At 39.0% G+C, this 21,360-nt stretch overlaps 1 protein-coding gene across 6 annotated transcripts in view; it reads left to right on the top strand.

Annotated features, from left to right (window-relative positions):
* Window positions 1–17,494, top strand: part of cacna2d1a (calcium channel, voltage-dependent, alpha 2/delta subunit 1a) — a 114,047-nt gene extending 96,553 nt beyond the window's left edge. For 4 of the 6 annotated variants that reach the window (XM_026146520.1, XM_026146518.1, XM_026146519.1 and 1 more), the window contains 8 exons: window positions 1,936–2,088; window positions 3,137–3,189; window positions 4,813–4,868; window positions 5,981–6,098; window positions 6,738–6,847; window positions 7,513–7,595; window positions 9,930–10,018; window positions 12,490–12,597. In XM_026146520.1, the coding sequence (XP_026002305.1) occupies window positions 1,936–2,088; window positions 3,137–3,189; window positions 4,813–4,868; window positions 5,981–6,098; window positions 6,738–6,847; window positions 7,513–7,595; window positions 9,930–10,018; window positions 12,490–12,526 (699 nt within the window). In that variant the 3' untranslated portion in view covers window positions 12,527–12,597. Of the gene's footprint in view, window positions 1–1,935; window positions 2,089–3,136; window positions 3,190–4,812; window positions 4,869–5,980; window positions 6,099–6,737; window positions 6,848–7,512; window positions 7,596–9,929; window positions 10,019–12,489 lie in introns of all 6 variants that reach the window. The other 2 variants (XM_026146521.1, XM_026146517.1) reach the window with 1 other exon arrangement.
* The last annotated feature ends 3,866 nt before the right edge of the window (window positions 17,495–21,360 follow it).

Raw genomic sequence — 21,360 nt, 5'->3', positions numbered from 1 at the left:
AACTGTGAGAGACAGAATGTGAAAAAAAAATCCATGAATCCACATGGTAGGATTTGTAAAGAATTTATTCGTAAATCAGGGTGGAAAATAAGTATTTGGTCAATAACAAAAATACAACTCAATACTTTGTAACATAACCTTTGTTGGCAATAACAGAGGTCAAACGTTTACTATAGGTCTTTACCAGGTTTGCACACACAGTAGCTGGTATTTTGGCCCATTCCTCCATGCAGATCTTCTCGAGAGCAGTGATGTTTTGGGGCTGTCGCCGAGCAACACGGACTTTCAACTCCCGCCACAGATTTTCTATGGGGTTGAGGTCTGGAGACTGGCTAGGCCACTCCAGGACTTTCAAATGCTTCTTACGGAGCCACTCCTTTGTTGCCCGGGCGGTGTGTTTTGGATCATTGTCATGTTGGAAGACCCAGCCTCGTTTCATCTTCAAAGTTCTCACTGATGGAAGGAGGTTTTGGCTCAAAATCTCACGATACATGGCCCCATTCATTCTGTCCTTAACACGGATCAGTCGTCCTGTCCCCTTGGCAGAAAAACAGCCCCATAGCATGATGTTTCCACCCCCATGCTTCACAGTAGGTATGGTGTTCTTGGGATGCAACTCAGTATTCTTCTTCCTCCAAACACGACGAGTTGAGTTTATACCAAAAAGTTCTACTTTGGTTTCATCTGACCACATGACATTCTCCCAATCCTCTGCCGTATCATCCATGTGCTCTCTGGCAAACTTCAGACGGGCCTGGACATGCACTGGCTTCAGCAGCGGTACACGTCTGGCACTGCGGGATTTGATTCCCTGCCGTTGTAGTGTGTTACTGATGGTGACCTTTGTTACTTTGGTCCCAGCTCTCTGCAGGTCATTCACCAGCTCCCCCCGTGTGGTTCTGGGATCTTTGCTCACCGTTCTCATGATCATTTTGACCCCACGGGATGAGATCTTGCGTGGAGCCCCAGATCGAGGGAGATTATCAGTGGTCTTGTATGTCTTCCATTTTCTGATGATTGCTCCCACAGTTGATTTTTTCACACCAAGCTGCTTGCCTATTGTAGATTCACTCTTCCCAGTCTGGTGCAGGTCTACAATACTTTTCCTGGTGTCCTTCAAAAGCTCTTTGGTCTTGGCCATGGCGGAGTTTGGAGTCTGACTGTTTGAGGCTGTGGACAGGTGTCTTTTATACAGATGATGAGTTCAAACAGGTGCCATTCATACAGGTAACGAGTGGGGGACAGAAAAGCTTCTTACAGAAGACGTTACAGGTCTGTGAGAGCCAGAGATTTTCCTTGTTTGAGGTGACCAAATACTTATTTTCCACCCTGATTTACGAATAAATTCTTTACAAATCCTACCATGTGGATCCATGGATTTTTTTTTTTCGCATTCTGTCTCTCACAGTTGAAGTGTACCTCTGGTGCAAATTACTGACCTCTGTCATCATTTTAAGTGGGGGAACTTGCACAATCGGTGGCTGACTAAATACTTTTTTGCCCCACTGTATATATTTCTGTCATGTCGGTATGGACAAACATATCTGAGGAACAGTTCCCACACATCTTTGTATCTCTTCTACAAAAAAATAGGTGGTTTTGCAGGCAAAGAGTGTCCAGTTCAGTACTAGCAACGTGTACCTAATAAATAGTTAGGCAAAAGTATAATGATAAATTCAAATTATCAAGAAGCTTAGGCTCTCTGTAAATGAACAATCCCAACTACAATATCAATTTTAAAAGTTTAGTAGTTTTGGCTGTGTTCAACCATTTATCTGCGGGCTGTAGGTAGTTTGTGGACCTTGAGGCATGTTTACTACTCATGTATTAGTCATGTAAATTATATGATTTCTTTGTGCAAGTTCTTATTTATTTATTTTTTTATTATAATTATTATTCTGTGCCCTGAATACCTGATCCCTGCTGCAAAACTAGATTGGGAAATTCTTCGGTGAGATTGACCCTTGTATTATGAGAAGCTTGATCAACTCGTCTCTGTACACCAATAAGAGTACGTATAACTACCAGTCGCTCTGTGATCCCAAGAAAGAGGACAAAACATCTGCCGGGTTGCGATCCGTCTACGTGGTAAGTTACATAAGCCAGAGACTATAAACACACGCAAAATCTATCACACAAACTGAGCCACGCATTACTGCACACCTACACGTTCTGATATCCATACGCAAATTAATTTCCCTGCATGAACAGAAGGATAGACGCAAGTAAATATGATGCAATTTGTACTCATACCTGCTTGATGACATGTATGCACACATACACATATACACACGTCACTCTAAAGGGAGCCATACATCTGGATAGTGCAGACAGTAGGGAAAGCAGAGGGAATGGTGAAAGCATGGCTAAAGTGGATGTTTCAGAGTAAAAGATTGCTTGGCTAACACATCAAGCAATGTACAAGCTGGCACTTTTTTTTGTCACTTACAAAAAGTGCAACTTCCAGTGGAATGATGTAAATTATCTGCCGATTTTACAGTAACACTGATGCTTTCCCTTGATGTTAAAATGTTTCCTTCATAGGAAGAGGCAATAAGCCGAAACTTAATAGAGGTATTTGTATTTGTAAAAATTTCAAATCATTTACTATACAAACAAAACTGTCATTTCCCAGCTGTTACCACATATTCGTACATGGTCTAGTGACCAAGGTGAGATGAAAGACGCAGATATCTTCTGATCAAAGACTCTGTCAGCAGCCAGTGTAACACGGTTAGTAAAGCCTCCTTGATGACTGAGGACACCGTCAACTAAAAGGAAAGAGTACAGCACTGATTCACCGAAACAAGGCCCTCGCATGCTAACTATAATCAAAGCAACATGTTGGGGCTTTTATTTAAACTGTGTGCTACTTTGTTTTCTCACTGGTTCTTTGTTTACATAGTTATCCTCACATCTGTTGACGAGGACTGTGCTCTAATTTCCTCACAAAGGAGGAAAATAAAACCTCTGGCTGGAACTTTCGGTCTTTGTGCTGTGCAAAACTAGACAGCTACTGTAAACACAAACAGGATATTCAGACAGGCTCAACCAGCTTAAAATGAATGCTAAACTATTCATTGTAGGTTTTATTTGGTGCTCATCTAATATTCTTTTCTCATTTTCTCCCTTTAAGCCCACAATAGCAGATATATTAAATTTGGGATGGTGGGCAACTGCTGCTGCCTGGTGAGTTCTTTTTGTTATTTGTTTGATTTTTAAATTTTTTTTTTAAATAATATGGTCTGAAATGGTGTCATTCCATTATTAGCTGAAATATTCTCTATAGAAGCAGGAATTTTAAGTCCTTAACCTCAAAATACATGGAAAGCAGGATTTGTTCCTCCACATGGACGTATAGCATCTGTTTAATAGCTGATTTTTTTTTTCCCTAGACAGTCTACATTCCAGGAAATCATCTCTTGATTTATGTGCTGTGTCACTGTCTTGATGTCATTACAACATGTTTAATAAAAATTTATTTTAAGGCCACTCAAAATGTACCCATATTCACGCCCTTAAAGCAAATATTAGGACTTTTCAACTACAGTATGCAAATTGCTTGAGCTAAACCTCATTTCTTTATATTTTGTGTCAAGGAGCGAGACTACTTTTTAAAGTACTCTCTAGCTTTAGATGTCCAGGCTTTGCGAAAGTCTCTCAACCTTGTTCTTTGGACATTGGCTGCTTTTTCGCTACATTTTCAGTCCAATTTCTCAACCATTTTCAGATGAGTGTTTTGTTTGTTGTTTTTTAAGCCACTTAGCACCTATGAATCATCCAAGCTTAAAAGGGCTCTTAACTCAAGAAAAAGAAATCTGTATGACTGGAAAACAATCTATGGAAGAGTCGCTGTCAAGAAGCCGATCTTAGGGAAGAGAAAGAAATATATTGTGGCAGTGGCAACTGGTCTTATGGATCAAAATTTGACATTTCTGGTTAAAATCAGCAATATATGTGGTTAAAAATATATGGAGGAGGTTGCCAATCAGACCTGATTGCAGTGGCTTCATTCTTTAGCATAACAATGATCCCAAACACACTGGATAATGGATTGGATTTATATAGCACTTTTCAAGGCAACCAAAGCGCTTTACAATGCCACTATTCATTCACTCTCGCATTCACACACTGGAGGCACACAGATACGCTTCCCAACCCCCTGAGCCACAGTCGCCCCGATAAAAGCATAATGTAAAGAAATGTATAGAAAAGCAAACAATGGAACGCTATTAGTCATAGATTGGCCTCCCCAGAGCCTGAACCTTAGTATTATTGAGGTAGTTTGGGATCATCTTAACAGAGAATGAAACAAAAGGCATCCAAAGAAGAGCTTCGCATGTCTACCAAGAAGCTTAAAGAACTAATCTTTAAGACTATTTAAAGAAATTACAAGACAGTTGTCCTAAAGTCTCGACTATAATGTCTGCTTTCCATAAGCCTGCTTCGGTCCACGTGTGTCCGAGTGATTTTTATCATCAGAGCTTGCCTAAAGGTGATCATACCAAGTAATAACTTTCAAGCTGGTTTGAATGATACGAACACTATTTTTGACTTACATTTCCACCTACGTTTTCACATTTCAAGAAGTCAGTGTTCCTATTTCCCATTTTCCTAGCAAAATATAAAAAAAGAGTGACGGCTCAAGACGTTTGCACAGTAATGAAAATATGAAAATTGGATAGAATTTAGTTAGTTTAGCAGTTTGGTTTTAGCTTGCATGAGTACTTAAATAGATTTTTGTTTTAATGTATATAAAATCTAATGAATTTAACTATTTGTTTGTGTCTGGGATTGCTTTTTTGCTCTTAGGTCAGTAATGCAACAGCTAGTGGTCAGCATCACATTACCTAACTTCGGGGAAGCAGGTTGGTTCCTATTAATTTCACATGAGAACAAGGGGGTTGAATTGTTTCTAAGAAATGTCTGCAGATCTGTACAGCCTGGATTGCCTCCTTATGGAGAATTAATTATGATGGATGTTCTGTTTATTTTGAAGTCAGTGTCATTTTTACAAATAGTTACAACCTCATCCTTAGAGGAACTTAGCAGGCTTAGGTTTGTATGTATTAGGAAAAACAGAATACCAGGCCTCCCTCTCTCTTTGTTAAAGACACTTCTTTTCATATGACTTTGGCAAAATAGAAGTTTTAGTTTATTAAAGCTTTGGAATTAGTTTTATGCTGTCATCCCCATGAAAATGCGAGAACTGGTGTTAATGCCCAGAAATGTTCCTTTTTTTTTCTCTAAATTTAAATATTACTATTTACATGGCTGGTTTCTCCTGGGAGGAGGGCAATAAACTTTATCTCTTAAGCTGCTTTAATTGTCACATATGAACAAAGGATAAATGTACTATTTGTACAGCACTCCCTTCATGTTGAACCTACAGAGAATGATTGTCTGTGTTAGGTTTTCTTTAAAGCTCAGTGTCATAGCAAAATGTAGACACAAACAAAATCAAATGGAATGGTAAAAGAAACTGTAGCTTAATCAGCTTTACAGAGGATAGCAAAATTCCCTTTAAATACTCAGGAAAAAATGCTCCAATGATTCCTCTATCTTTTCCTGTAGCATATGAAACGCTGGAAAAATCCTTATGAAGGGAAAGGAGATGATGCTGTCGATTCAAAACGACACAAATGCCCACTGTTAACGAAAATATCAACAGATTGACAGAAGTGTCAATTGAGGAATGTGCCAGAACTTGTGCTCATAAGCAGATATCCTTGGAAACTTTCAAAAGCTCACAGGCAAACTATGAATGTTACACTACTTAAAATTTACAATCTACTCGTTATGACGTTGTTTCGTTGTGTGAAGCGCTTTGGGTTCACACAAGTGCTCTCTAAATAAAAATAATTCAAAACACAACTAAATGAATGCTAATGTTTGGCGTAGGTATAATAGGTGAAAATATATCAGAGCTGTTGTTTTAATTGTGTGTTAACCAAAAATATACCTGAATGTACTTCTACAGCTACTGATGATGCACCGGATGTGGAGAAGGAGGTCTGCATCAAGGAGGAATATCAATACTACTTTGAGAATGACAGCCTGTCTTTTAGAGGCGTAATCGACACAGAGAAGTGCTCAAGGTAAACCGTAAAAACCCGTCCCCGCTACACAATAGGCACTTGCTGTGTAGACGCTGACAGAGAATAATATCTGTAAAATACCTGATGTGGGCCTAAAACCTTTCAAAACATTTGCATGCCATAAAAGTGAAGTCAAGTCACTTGGCATTTTCATGTGTGATTTGTGCATGTGCACGGGCATGTGTGGTGTTTTAAGGTCCCTCTTGCCGGCTAATGGAGTGCCTGCCTGCGTGCCGCGTGGAATTCCTGCACTTTAGCTGCACACACGTTTCTTTTTAACGACCACTATAAAAATAAAATAAAATAAAAAAGCGGAGCAAATCATTTGAGCACCAGCAACATGTGGGTCTCAGTAAAGTTCTCGGAGGACAGCGGCATGGTAAGGCAGGTTTGTGTGTCCTTATGAGCATAGTTGACAAACTTGACTGAGTGATCCACTGTGTGTGCAGACCAATAGCTGACTACTTTTGTGGAAAAGAGATGACAATTACTGCATCTTCACTTCACTGCTTTCTGGTTAAACATTCAACTTCCTTGTATCTCTTGTGAGCATGTTTGAATGAAATCATATCTTTCCTGGACTCAAGCCCACGTGTCAACAACTGCTTTTGTGTCTCTTGTGTGTCTTCCCTTCTCCAGGCTCTATCACGCCGAAAGGCTGCCCAAGACGAACCTCGTCTTCATCGTTGCAGAAACAGAACATGGCTGTGAATGTCAGGAAAAGATATTAAAGCAGGAAGAACAGGAGTGTATCCTTTTACTAAACACCAGCTATAATCTGGTAGACAGTGTGTACACTTGACTCAGGGAACAGATGTTCATAAAGTTTGTGCTTTGGAGAACATAGGCGCTGATTATGACTGATATTTTTCACCACTCGCCATTTAAAGAGGACTTGTGGTAAACAACTGAATGTTCATTCTCCAAGCTTCTGTAAAAGGGTTGTTTTCCATTATCGACAGCGGTTACCGTGGAGTATTTCCCTCATTTGTGTCCTTTAGAATCCCACACCCACAAAAATGATCATCTCCGCCATAATTGACATTTACAAATTGGCCCAGAATGAGAGACTTGTAATGCTTTGGTTTCTAAGTCTGTATGGCAGATGGTTTTGTGGGATAAGTCTGAATAGCTTACAAACAAATCAATGATGTTCTCGCAAATACACAGAGCTGTGATCAATTAGAGGTAAAGCCTCTTGGAAAACACCATTGTAGAACATGATGGCTGCGTCATTGCAGTATTAAGCAACGTATTCCAACTAGTGTCTTTGTTTAGTAATCAAGATGTATGATTTAACACTATTCCAGCTGTACGTAAAAACTGTGTATTCTGAACAAAGCACTATTTGTTGCTGCTATTACTAATGCAGAATCAATCAGAAGTTGTCATGTTCCTGACTTCAGTAATCCAGCACAAGGGCCTGATCCTTGTCAATTGGCTTCCGAGCCGCGGTACAGGAAGGGACCTGCAGCTTGTTTTGATAACAATAGTCATGTAAGTGCCTTTAATCAGACTTGGATGATGTTTTCCCCTTTTTTAAAAAAAATGGTTGTTCTGTGCTAGTTTATCATCTCCAGTCTGCAAAGACCTTTTGTCTGGCTTTCCGGTGAATGGGAGACAAATATTTTCTCTCTGTTTATCTTCTAAGGAAGATATTTGGATTCTTTGTTGGGTTCTCTCTGGGGTACTCTGGCTTTCTTCCTTAGCCTCAGACATGCACTTAGTGGGGTTAGATTAATTGGTGATTAAAATTGCCCATAGGTATGACTGTGGCTTTGAATGATTGTCTGCCTCTCTATGTTAGCCCTACGACAGACTGGCAACCTGTCCAGGGTGTAATCCGGTTCTCGCCCTATCATAACTGGGATAGGCTCCAGATCCCCGTGACCCTGATAAAGATGAGCAGAAGAGAATAGATAAATGGATGGACTGATAACAGCAGACTTTTTCAGAGAAGATCTGCAACACTCAATGACCTTTAACTAGATATACAACCAACAAGCCTTTACTGAGTGTAGTTATATTGGAAAGAAAGACCATTGCAAAGCTTTTTGTACCATGCACTCTCCAGGCACTTTAATAGGTACACCTGTTCCTCTGCTCAATAATGCAAAAGCGAAGCAGCAACTCAATGCATTGAGTCACATAGACATGATAAAGATGACCTGCCGAAGTTCAAAATGAGCATCAGAAAGGACAAGAAACTTGAGTTTGTCTTTGAATGTGTCTTTGAACGTGACAGTTGTTCATTCTAGTATTTTCAGAGTATTTCGGAACTCCACAAACTAGGTTTGCAGAAAATGGTCCAAAAACAGTCTAAAATACCCAGTGATTAACAGTTGTTTAGATCAAGATGCTTGTTGATGCATGAGGTGAGAAGAGATTGACCAGACTGCTTTGAGCTGATTTTAAGACAACGGTAACTCGTTACAACCATGGTATGCAGAAGAGCATCCTAACACATTGAACCTTGAAGCACTTGGGCTACAGCTGCAGAAGACTGCAATCATGTCAGCTAATAACAGGAAACTGAGGCTGCAATTTACATTGCCTCACCAAAATTGGACAATAACAGATAAGAAAAATGTTGCATGGTCTGATGTGTCGCGATTCCTCCTGTGACATTCAGATGGCTGGCTCAGAATTCAGTATAAACAACGCTGAGGCACTGAGCCTGCCTTGTTCAACCTTTAAGAAAATGTTGCGTTGTTTATTCACTTTATGACTACAGTGTACCCATCCTCTGATTATTGATAACGCACCATGATACAAGGTTCAAATCACCTCAGACTGGTTTCGGGAACATGACAATGAGTTCATTGTACTCAAATGGCCTCTACAGTCACCAGATCTCAATTCAATGAACTCCTTTGGAATGAGGTGGAACAGGAAATTGGCATTGTGGATATGCAGGAAATGTGCGATACTATCATGTCTATATCCTCCAAAATCTGTGAGAAATTTCTCCAGCACTCTATTGAATCTTTGGCATGAAGAAATAAGAAATAGCCATGAAGGCAAAAAGGGTTCCAAGCTGGTACTACATTAGTAAGGTGTACCTAATAAAGTGTCCAGGGAGTGTAATTTTAAGTTTTCACGATTCAAGCCTGTTTTCAAAATGCCTTTTTTACTGTGCGAAAAGCATTTTAGCGTTTTTTATTATTAGAGTAAGAAGTACCAACATAATAGAGGCCAATTAAGGAGAGACCAGAGTCATTTTGGTCAAAGCTCAAGTCACTTCCTCAAAGTCCTTAAGACTCTCTCCCAGTATGGGAACAATGTATCAGTGCTGAACCCATGGCACCTTTCCATAACTAATATCTTTACATCGTGCATGCCACTTCTCTTTTGGATTCTTTTGTCTTTTGTGAAATCCCTCAAAAGCTGTATGTGCGTAGGTTTCCCATGCAAAGATAAACAGTCAGTTGTTTCTTGATTTATGAATAACTAAGCTAAACAAACATTTTTATGAGCAGCACAGAATCTTTGCGTGTGAAACCCCTGTGCTTGAGTGCTTTGTTTGTTTTCACTCTATAGTCTTTTTCCAGCGTCAAAGTTTTAAAAATGAACTCTTCTGCCTGCACTGTTGCTCACTTACACACGCATATGCAAACACCCACCCATCCACCCACACACTAACTTTCTCTCACACTTGTCTCTGAAGGGAATGCATCTGCCTTGTACTACTGTTTGTGTATGTAACCTAATTATTTCTTCCTTTTCTGCTCATTTCCTTTCTAACCTGCTAACTATATGGACCCTTTGCTGCATGATTCTCTTTCTCTGTTTTCTCTGTTTCCCGCCTTATGATTGGCTGTTGATGGTTAGGATGAGGTCATGTGCCGAAGGAGCGCAGGCTCCCCATTGGCTTCTTCTCTGCTCATGTTACTGCTGCCACTGTTCATGTGCTGTCTCGGGTCAGTCCCATAACGCTCACTCGTTAACACTTTGTCATTATTTTCGAATGCTCGATCTTGTTCGTAACTCTTGCTTCTTTTTCCCTTGGTGTTTCAAGTCTTGTCTCCTCCCCCATTTTCATGTCCCTGCTTTGTTCCACTATTTTATCTTTTTCCATTGCTTTTCCACACATTTTCTCACCTGCTTCTCCTTCTTATTTTATATCACCATCTGACTTCACCTTCCCAACTTACATGCCTGTCCTTAACTGACTTTGAACTTCAAGCCATTCTCTTTGTATTATTCCCCATCAATCATTATCTGTCTTCAAATGTCTACTGGTTACTGATGTATCCGGATGCTAGCAAAAACAGACCGCTCACCTATCATCTACATCTAGATTTTATTTTCTTTTGCCAAAAAATATCAGGGGAATTCATTTATCCAAAGTTTTCCTGTCAAGTATGAAAAAAAACATCCTGATATCGTTTCATATTTTATGACCACATGTTTGATACCTGCATAGCTCATTTAGGGCGCTTTCTATGCTTCATTGTCCTTTGTTAATTCTGTTATACAGTTGTAAAAAACCTGCAACTGTCAAGCTTTAGAGGACAGGATTTAGTCTGCAAAAGGAAATGTCACCAGCCACAGTGCTGTGCAAATGTCATGAGCCACCCCTCATTTATATTTTGCAAGGACAAGGGAAATGGGTACAGTGATTTATTGAAACAGGTGCAAACATAAATGGAAATGGAGTATGGCAATTCTTGAAAGTCGTTATTGCCGCCGTTATTCTTAGCCTGAACCCTCTGAGGCAGCTTCTTGGAATTTCTTGAAGTAGTCTTCAGAAACACTTCTCCAGACTTCTTGAGGAACATTCAAATATCTTCTTTGGATCGTGCCTGCCTTTTGTTCAAGAAGTCAAGATGATCCTACCCTGCAGAGCTCCGGACTCTGGGGAGGTCAGTTCCTGACTGATAGTGTTCCATTGCGGGTTTTTCTAGTCAGGTATGCTTTTACTGTACTGCCGATGAGTTCAGGATCATTGTCCCGCAGACAAATGAAGCTGTTCCCAATGAGGCACTTTATATATGACGTTGTATGTAAGCATTTATGATTCCATCAGTTTTGATACGATTCCTAAGACTACTGGCTAAAGTGCAACTCTAAACCATGACAGACCAACTCCACCGTGTTTTACGCATGTCTGTCAACACTCACTGTTATACCCTCTCCTGACCTCTGAATGTATTGACGACACTTTGAGCAACAAATGGATTCGGCACTCCTTAAGACCTTTTTCAGTCCAGTTCTTGTGTACTTTACCATACCTTACCTGGATCAATTGAATGTTCACATTTTTTCTATTTCTTAAGAAGATAACTTTAAGATATTTTTTTAGTTAGTAGCTCTTTGGGAACCAACTTGTTGGGTACAGCATGCCGTAACAAACAGCCTAAAGATACAATTTCAAAGTGGTTCTTTGCTAAGTGGTGTTTTGTGTAGACACAATGCTGCCTCATCCCTTGTGTTGGGTCACTTTTTGCAGCTTGAATAACTCATAGGTCTGTGTTTGAAAAATCAGCCAATGTCCAAAGAAAGATTTTGAAAGACCTTCAGAAAAGCTCATTAACTATTGCTTGAGACCACTTACAAAAATTACAGGAAAGCCTAGCTGCTCTCAGCAAAAGATAAATTAAAATAGGGCTGGCTCAAAACCTTTTCATAGTACTGAAAAAAGAAGTGACATCATCAGATTCAACCTGTTAGATAATGAAGCTCACATTCATTTTTAAAATGAACACGCCAGTGTTGTAAAAAAAAATGCTAAGAAAAATAGAAAAACAGATGTAGATATGCTCAGCTGTTTGTTTAGCTTATGTATTTCTTTTCTTTATTCCCAAACACAACATTAGGAAGTAAAGCTCAGTTACTACTACTGTACTGGTCACACAGCAGTGATTTTTCAAAGCAACTGCACTCAAGGCAGTCTTTAGGTCCTTTTCAAGGGAAGCCATAAATATGTAAAAAGACATTCTGATAAACCTATCTTAGAGTTTTATATAACTAAAGGCACAAGCAGCAGGGTAGTGAAATAATATTTTTAAGAGAAATACAGTGTTTATTTTTCTTCATCTGGTTGACTCAGCATATAACTGTCTATAAACATCATTTCTCCTTTTAAGCTTAAGTTACAGAATTCCTATTGGTGTATATATATCAGATTCAGTGCACTCAGAAAAATAAAGTATTATAAGAGTATGTACTTGTAATATATGTAAATGTTTTAGTGACTTTTTTTCTGTTACAAAAAGAGCAAAAGCAATGGAAAAGTTGTTGGTGGACTGCTTATATATATATATATATATATATATATATATATATATATATATATATATATATATATATATATACGTACGTATAGAGATAAATGTATTCTCTGTAACAAATACTAACTTTAGTTTCTTTTTTCCCTGCTTGCCACTAGGAAGATAACGCTGACTGTGGCGGAGTGTCCGGCCTGACTCCGTCGCTGTGGCTAGTGCTGTCCCTTCAACTGCTACTGGTCTGGGTTGTGACTGACACCAGACACCATGCCATCCCATCATGACCTCCGAATAACATAATCCAACCCTGTATCTCCACCCCTTCGTATCTCCAACATGGCAACCAGCATGCAGCGCTGCCACCAAAATGATGAGCGCCCGATGAAAAGCGCTTTAAACAGACAAAAAAAACGTGAGCCCCGGGTTCTGCCAGTTTCTTTTGTATTATCAGCGGTTTCTCTTAAGGATTTCACCAGGGCACAAGTGACGAAAGAAATGCATATCAGAATATAATGATATGAAAGCTAGGAAAGACCTCAACCTATCTGTCCGTCATCCTTAAGTGGTGCCCGCCAGCTGAGATTAGAGGAATCCAAAGATTCGTTTTGATTGGCGAGTTTTTGTCTGACTTGGTTTCTTACAAAGAGACTCAACTGCCTTATAGTATCAGAGGGATTTGAATCACAATGGGTGGACTTGCTGTTTATTGAATATGCTGGGCAGTTATATTCACCACTGCCAGAAACAGCGCAGCCCTTTGCAAGAGTATATTTTGAATCGATTTGCAGTGGTTAGTTATTAGGTATTTATTGTTTTTCTGGTTAAGGAATTGGCCAAGATCAGAGCAAGAGATGCCAAATCATCACATCATCACGAGCTCTTGCCCTTCGTTTGCCTCATCTGGGTTGCTCGTAATAATATTGTCTCAGTCTGATTTTTAGGTAACATTACCCAGAGCATTTACACAGTGTCTCTGAGGACATTGTCTTCACTTCACTATGCTGTTCTTTAATGTAGATGCTGTTTTTTGCAGTGTGAAAGTCATGTTCATTGTTATGTTTTTGCACAAAAGCGGAACCTCCTACTGCCACAGAGTGCTTGTTTTTGAGTGTACAGATTTTGACATTGTAGCTGATCATATGGATTTTCTGCCTTGGTTTTGGATTGCCCCGGTAAAAACTTTGCTGCCATAGCACGCATAAACCAGTCAGGACAAGCTTGGCTGGTGTCCTGTACCTACTCAGTGGACAAAATCTCTAGTGCCATGTGGACTCTGTGACTCATACAAACCCCTTTTTAGACTGTGGCTGCTGAATGGGAAATGGTAATAATAGTATTTAATTATTTAAAGGTTATTTGACCGAAAAGTCAGGATATCATTCTGCATTTTTTTTTTATTATAGCCACAATTTTTAAAAAAAAGAGTTACAGGAAATTTGTATTCAACATTTATGTCAAAATTTGGTCAAAATGAAGGGAAAAGGGGTATATTTGTATTCACTGCTGTCACTTTTTAAATTAAATGACTACTGTCGGCACTGCAATTCAAAGTGCAGCTGCTGTTTCTCTTCACGGTTTGATCTCCTTGCTGAAGAGCTGAACAGCCTTTATATCTGTGTAGTGGTGAAGTTGCCTCTGTCATATTTATTATACTGTGATATCAGCTACTATACAAGAGCTTCATACTATCACTCTGGCTGATATATCAGTTTCTCAACAAAAAAAGTTCATCCTTTTTCATTTTGTGTGCCTTCTTCTCATATTTATTACATATATTAAAAATACCTACATAATCCATGTGATGTGCTGATACTACTGTACATGGTTTTATTAAATTTTTGTGATTGTAATTGCCAAAGAGAGAACAGTAAAGTACATTTCTTTATGAAGGGAAAAAAGCGCTAATCAGTCGAACCACTGCTTTAAAGCAAATATATCTGCTGTAAAAACAATAACAAATTTCACAGGGCCAAACTGGATTCCTATCAAAGCCAAATATCAATGTCAACGAATGAAAAACACTTCATGAATTTTGGGAGGAAAATATTTTGAATATGCAGTATGTGGAAAACCACTTGCTGCAATTATACAGCTCATTTGCCTACTTATACACAGACTTCAAACTTGGATGTGATTGTTTGAAACAAGTTTTAAATCTTTAAGATAAAACTGCCATTTTTACATAAACAAGCTGACTTGACCGTTTGTTTTGTCGATGATTAATATTTATGACTTTAACAGGAACCAATCACATCATTTTAAATAAAATAGGACGCGTGTGACGCCTTTCATTTAGAAGTTGGTCATATCCCAGGGTTGAGACTTTTTTTTTTCTTTTTGTTCCTTGTTTAGTAACATGAGATAGTTCGGGATGTGTACTCTGTGGTTAAATGTGAAAAATGCTTTCATGCTGAGCATTCACACCAAATGTTAGATTTGAACATTAAAACAAATCAACAATTATTTGTTTATGGCACTCGAAATGTTAACAGTGTAGGAAATTGTGGACGCTAGGAAGCGAGACCGAGGAGTGCGTCTTTTTGTGTATACTCCATAAACACTGGCGGATGTTTCCAGAGAACTACTTAATTCTGTGGGGAAGTTGAAAACCACACAATTTAATCTACACGTATCACATTACCACTAACATTCACCCTCTTCAGAATCCTTTTGTTGGCTAAACAATTACATCACAATGATTTATGTCAGTTTTTTGTGTGACGCATTTCTGCAAGTCCCGTCAAGACATACTAGCTCTTCTGGCTTCTTTTGTGGCAAAGCTCCACCGGCACCACCACCAAAACCATCATTGTCAGGAAGTTTCGCAAAGGAACTTTTTATTTCCAATGTTTTCCTCTATCTTTAACTATAATCTTCCAAAAAAAATGTGGTGAAAATAACAATGGCATTTATGCTCTGCATTTATTAACCCTTACGAATATCAAGTGCCATATCCAGTAGGCCTTGTATTCTCTTGTGGAGAAGCCTATTACTATAACATTTATGCAATGTTACCAAGGCAAGATACATTTCAAATTGTTTCAGTGTGCTGCATGATATTCCTGCTTTACTATGTAATGATAGAAAGCATAATATACTGAGTGTCCGGCATTAGTTCGTGATATGTTAAGGTATGACCAGCTAATACTGCCGTCTCTTGAGGGGACAGCATTTGGCTCTGCTGAGGAACAAAAGAGAACCAGATAGGTAAACATGATGTTTGAAATCACTATTCAGTCTTTCTGATCGATTCAGACCATGTTGTTTACAATTATTTAAGGAGCATGCCAGTAATTTAGCTCATTTACTACAATTCATGAGTACTTTATCCAATTGCCAGTAGTTTTCCAAACCATGTTGCAATGTTTGGTATTTCAACTATCAGGTGAACGCAAACTGATGGCACTCAGAGGATTAAGCCTTCCGGCTTTGTTGGTCTTTTGACTTTAAGAGCTCACGTAAATATTTTACCAATAAATATCCACAGTGATTAGATTGAACTGGACTCTGAAGCATCATGGGCATAGTCTTTACTGAGTTCACTTCCTTTTGCACCATTCATTAATGGGCTTTAGCCACTGGATGGGTAGACATGGACATTGGTGTGCTTGTCCCCTAAAATGCCTTTTGACTTTTCTTTTGGCAAACCCTTTCAAACCCTGTCTCAGTTTGTTATTTGGAGGCATGGCGCTTTATGTGATAATTTGTCACTGACAAACTATCCACTAAGGCCTCACCTCATCTTTACTGGAGTCAGCCTGGGACCATCAAACATCTTTGCAGTGTTGGGCCCTATAGAGGCATTTTTATTGCAACTGCCTGACAAATAATGCAGTTAATTGTGCTAGCAGCTGTCTGTGCTCCAGTCAGTGAGTGAAATTCACTCTATTGTATTTGTATATTTATTGCATGTATGCATGATACTTCTGCACTGTCCGTGCATGCACCTATGGTTAGCCATTTACGTCCTTGTCCAAATATGGTAATATTTGGCTTAAAAAAAACTATTTTTATTTATTTATTTCTGATGGACATGATGTGTCCCTCTGTCACTGATTTGAAGCAGGACCTTATAAACCAATGGGTCATATAGTGTTGGCTAATCAGTCATTTATATACCGTATATGGCTATACTTTGTTTTTATTAGTAATTTGGAAATGTTACAGTTATAACACAGGAAATCACAAAGGAACATGGTAAACACAATACCTGCCAACATTAGCATGATACAATGGTGACTGTGAGCATGCTGCATATTAGTGTTAGCAGTTAGCTTAAGATATCGCTCTACAATATATTATCTTAAAGCAGCTAGTATTGCTGTAGTTATTTGTCTTGTCTTACCCCTACATTACAGACAGCAGTTAGTTTCCATGCGTTTGTATGAATATAAAATAGAAGAAACTTGATACTTACTTAATGTAATGATCTTTAATGAATGTAAACCAATGTCCATGCAAGTGTTAACAAAACTGCAAAACAGTTGGTAGTGTAGTAACTCTAGTATTAAATGTTCTGAAGTATACATGAAATGTAGTTATTTAGCTAAAAATGCTGGCATGGTGATTCAGTCGCTTTGCTCAAAGAAGTAATTTGATCTGATGAAACGCTTAAACAGAATCCCTTTAGAGATGCATGGAAAACAATGGAGAAAGAACATAACCTCCACAGCCATCCAGATGTTTCATTCTACTCTTAAGTGCTAAAATCAGATGCTGTCACCTCAGGAATAATGTACTCTAGATGTGATATGAAGTGTTTTTGATTCTGTTGGTGCTCTTGGTGTGGATCGTGTGGGTTGGCCTTTTTATTTCTGGAACCTTTTGTGTGTATGCGTGTCTATTACCTTCCTGCCAGTCTGGCAGATGATTGATGGGCCTGTCGGTCAGTCTTTCTCTGCCTTTGTTTTTTACGGCAGGCCACCAAGTACTTCGACAGTCTCAGCTTCAGATGGGTCTAAGTGGGCCTCTCTGTCAGTCTCCCTTGATTGTGGTTTAGTATGTTACACTTGATTTTCCAGAGTGAGTCATGTTAAAACAAAAAATGTACAATAGAAAAAAAGAACAATGTTTATAATCCTGGGAAAGAAAAAAGTTTTTGTTCATGTGCAAATAAGGTATATACAGAATAAAACTTTATCATTACTAGATATTCCATTGCGTTAAGACTTCTGGCTGATGACCTTTTCTTATAGAATGACTGTTTTTTTTTCCACAGTGGATCAGATTTCTGTTAGTAACTTCTGTCACTTTGCCAACACACATTTCCCATCCAAATGTGTGTGAGAATGTGAAGGAAGCACCCCGAGTCTGCTCTCCCAGTGTCTAGCCAACATCAGAAACTTGCATCCAGCCAAAATCAACATTGTCCAAGAAAAGAAACGAAAGATTCTTAGGTCCATCCACATCTCTCCTCGCTGAACACTGAATTTGACTCTGCTACACATCCATTAACAAAGGCCCATAATGGTCATAAATTTAGCGATTCCTGATTTCCCTGTTGCACGCTGATCAAATGGTAAGTGAGTTTCTCATTAAGATGGTCCGATTTACACTTAAAACCTGAAACCAGCTGTGCACACAGTTTCAGAGCTACTATTCCTCACTGCCCCCCAAAGGCAAACTACAGGCTCATTTTACGCTTTATTATGGACGTTAAAACTAACCGTACTCCTGCACGGTGTGCTGCTGAAACATAAAGAATAAAGGGATGCTTTGGGGCATTTTTAATGAGACCAATTACAATGACTTTCTTCTTTATAATGCCCTATATTGTTGGTAGCACGGCTGGTGAATGACTATAAAGAGACTAATATGATTAAATTCTTGATTATGGTGTCAATCAAAAGTGACATTTTAGACAAGTATAATTTGTACGTCTCTGCAGCAAATAAGAGGCGTACAAATTTAAAATAGAATTTATTATCATATTAAGACAGAGAAATTGCTAGCTCATAAGTTTATATTTTATAACTGATGCATATTTTTCATCTCTGTTTTTAGTGCTTTCCCTTTCCTTAATGTACAAAAGATTTAGTATCATGCCTGAAAGCTGTATTTTCCAGTGACAGCACAGTGTCTGTGTTGGACTCCATTGTTTTCCCCCTCCAAACTCTTCCTCTCCGAAAGTATTATTCCTTGTCTGTCACGGATGACTTGCGATGTCAACAGCACACGGTGGATTTCCTGCCAAGGGTTCTGGATTTCGCGTCTGGCAACAAGATGACCCTGTTGGTTTACACTAAGAGGTCACTCCTGTTGTGCTTTTGATTGTTATCCTAAGTCCCCGGGCTTGCGTCCCTCTGTCACTGATTGATATCTGGGCTGAAGTCCCAAAAGTAAAAGGCTTCTAATGTAAATATGAAGAGTTTATTATGTCGGTAATTAAATTTGTAAGTATTAACAGTCCTCTCATTACAAGATATTTATTTTCCTAAAATGGGCTTTCCAAAGATTATAGAGACGGAATCGTATTTGTGCACCAAAGTGTACCTTTTAAGTGCTTTTTCTCCTTCATTTACATGCATGTCCACTCTTCAAACCCCTACTGTCCCTCTTCTCATCTAATGCTTACCCTCACATTCCTCACCGCACCAGATGAAGAAGATATAGTTTCATGGAAGTACTCTTTAAAGCACTGCCAGTTTTAGATTACCAAAGAATACATTCTCCACATGGATGACGCTTTGTGCCCATGGACAAATACGCTGTCCACCACTGAGAAAGTCTTTTTGTTGTTGTTTGTTTGCTTTGTGCACAGATGTTTCAAACAATCCAACAGGCACACACTTATTGGGAAGGAAGAACAGCTCTGTGGGTTGGGGTTGGAAGAAACTGCATTTTAAGCTTCATCTGGCAACAAAGAACAAGAATAAGACCACCAAGAAATTGTTGAGGTTTTGTTTTATTTCCACGTCTCCTGCTTTTTAGCTCCTTTGTGTCATTTTAAAGGTTGTTACTTTGACTCGGGGGCTCAAGAGAGACATCTGTAACCACCCCAGTCCCAAATGAACTTCCTACCCTTTCATTTAAATTTCAAACACCTCATAAAGGCATTTGTTTGGCAAGAGCTCAAAACCCAATCACAACTGCTGCCATAAATATCTTGTGATACTTACAAGGCACCAGAGGATCTCATTTGGGAGAAGCTGAAATTGATATGTTTAGCATATCTTGTTCTTTCCTACAGAATTTGTGTTTTTTTTTTTTAACCGCCGCATTTTTTATTCATAAAGGCTATACCCTGAGGGTCAGCAGTCAACTGCATGCAACTGCCTACGTTCTTGTGCTTTCTTTTTCTTTTTAAAGATATTAGATTACGATGAACGAGATTAGAGTAAAAGTATGGCTTTCTTTCATGGTGTTTAAGTAGTTCTCATGGCTCACGGTTTAAATATACGGACAAAAAGATGGCTTTTATTAAATAACAAATCATTGTAAATACTGACATGATCTGGTTTTAATTAACAGTTCTGATTTCTCATCACAGTCATTACTATATGGATTCTAGAAAAATCCTTTCCCTTTAAGCTTCCGAAGGTCCCGTTTGTGTTGGTAACAGATTTTTTCTAAATGTTTTAGCTGAAATTTGTTAGATTTCGTGTGTAATGTTTGCTTTGAAATCCAGGTGTGGCCTAACAGCAGCCAACTTTACATGATCTATGGTCCAGCACAAAATGGTGGTCTGTGGTTCACGCCAAGTCGAGCTGCGTTTTCCAGATGACTGCACAAGTTCTCTCTATGACTGTCCTTCGCGAGAATGTGTTGCGTAAGAATTACAGTAGGTAGGGAGGTGACTTGAAATCTGGAATACAGACGATATTACGCCATAAATGGTCATTCCTCATCATTTCTATGGAATCAAAAATGTTTTGCACAATTGACTTCGGGTGTGATTTCTAGAAGCTGATGAAGCTGTAAGCACACTGGAGAACATCATAAAAGTTGAAACAACTATGAATAGTTTTAATTTTTCAGTTTTAACTATTTATTCATGCACTTACGTGCCCCTGTGGCCTGAATGCATGAAAATAAGGAGTCCTGTTTCTACTCTCAGGCATTTGTCACCTGTGTCACTAATTCTGTTTATAAATGTGTGTGAATGTGTGTGTGAATGGGTGGATGACAGGTTGTGTAAAGCGCTTTGGGGTCCTTAGGGACTAGAAAAGCGCTATACAAATACAGGCCATTTACCATTTACCATATAACTTTAATGAACAGAAGTCCTTGGTGTAGCAAAAGGGTGGAAGCTTTCTGGTTCAGTGGTTTCTTGCAAATATGTGGTTCTTCTTGCTTCGCTGAGCATTGACTTTCAGCTCATGCCAAGGCAGTTTGCAGCTGAGGATGAAACAGGAGATGAAAATTAGCACCTTGAAATCCGAGACTGAGGTTCTCAGACGGATGACATTTAAATGTTATTTGCGGAGGAGCCGCTGCTGCAAGTGGATGGGTTCAAGTTTCTTGCGTTTTTGTGGCGGAGGAGAGTGGAGCAGAAGATTGACAGGTGGATTGGTTCACCGTTTGCAGTAAATGTGAACGCTGCTGAATAACTTGAGAATCGAACCCAGTAAGGTCACAAATATAAGCAGTGTAAATGAGCTTTCTTCTGAAGGGTGTTGGGGCTCAGACTTTGAATTAGGATCGAGATTGGTGATTGATGATTTGAGATTAGAGACTAGAGTTGCTCCCCCATGTTGAAAGTAGACCGCTGAGGTGGTTTGGGCTTCTGTCTATGATGCTTCCTGGGTGCCTCCTAGGTGAAGTGTTTTAAGGCCTTGGGGTGGACCTGAGGCCTCCCGGAGGGATCATATCTTTCAGCACACGTGCAAACATCTCAATATCCCTCTTGAAGACCTGGAGGACGTGGCTGACATGTACCAGGTTGGTTGAAGATCTAAAGCAGCCAAATGAGCAAAGAAATTATCAGAATAAATAAAAATCTTTTTTTTTTTTTTTTAACAAACAACCTATAAGAACACAAATAAACCAAAATAAACAAATAATCAAAAATAAACAAACGGGTGTACCATCTA

This window comes from Astatotilapia calliptera, chromosome 17 (genome assembly GCF_900246225.1).
Source record: "Astatotilapia calliptera chromosome 17, fAstCal1.2, whole genome shotgun sequence".
In the NCBI taxonomy this organism is placed as follows: Eukaryota; Metazoa; Chordata; class Actinopteri; order Cichliformes; family Cichlidae; genus Astatotilapia; species Astatotilapia calliptera.
The sequence above is the reverse complement of the archived record's forward strand: the minus strand, read 5'-3'. Positions and strand labels throughout refer to the sequence as shown.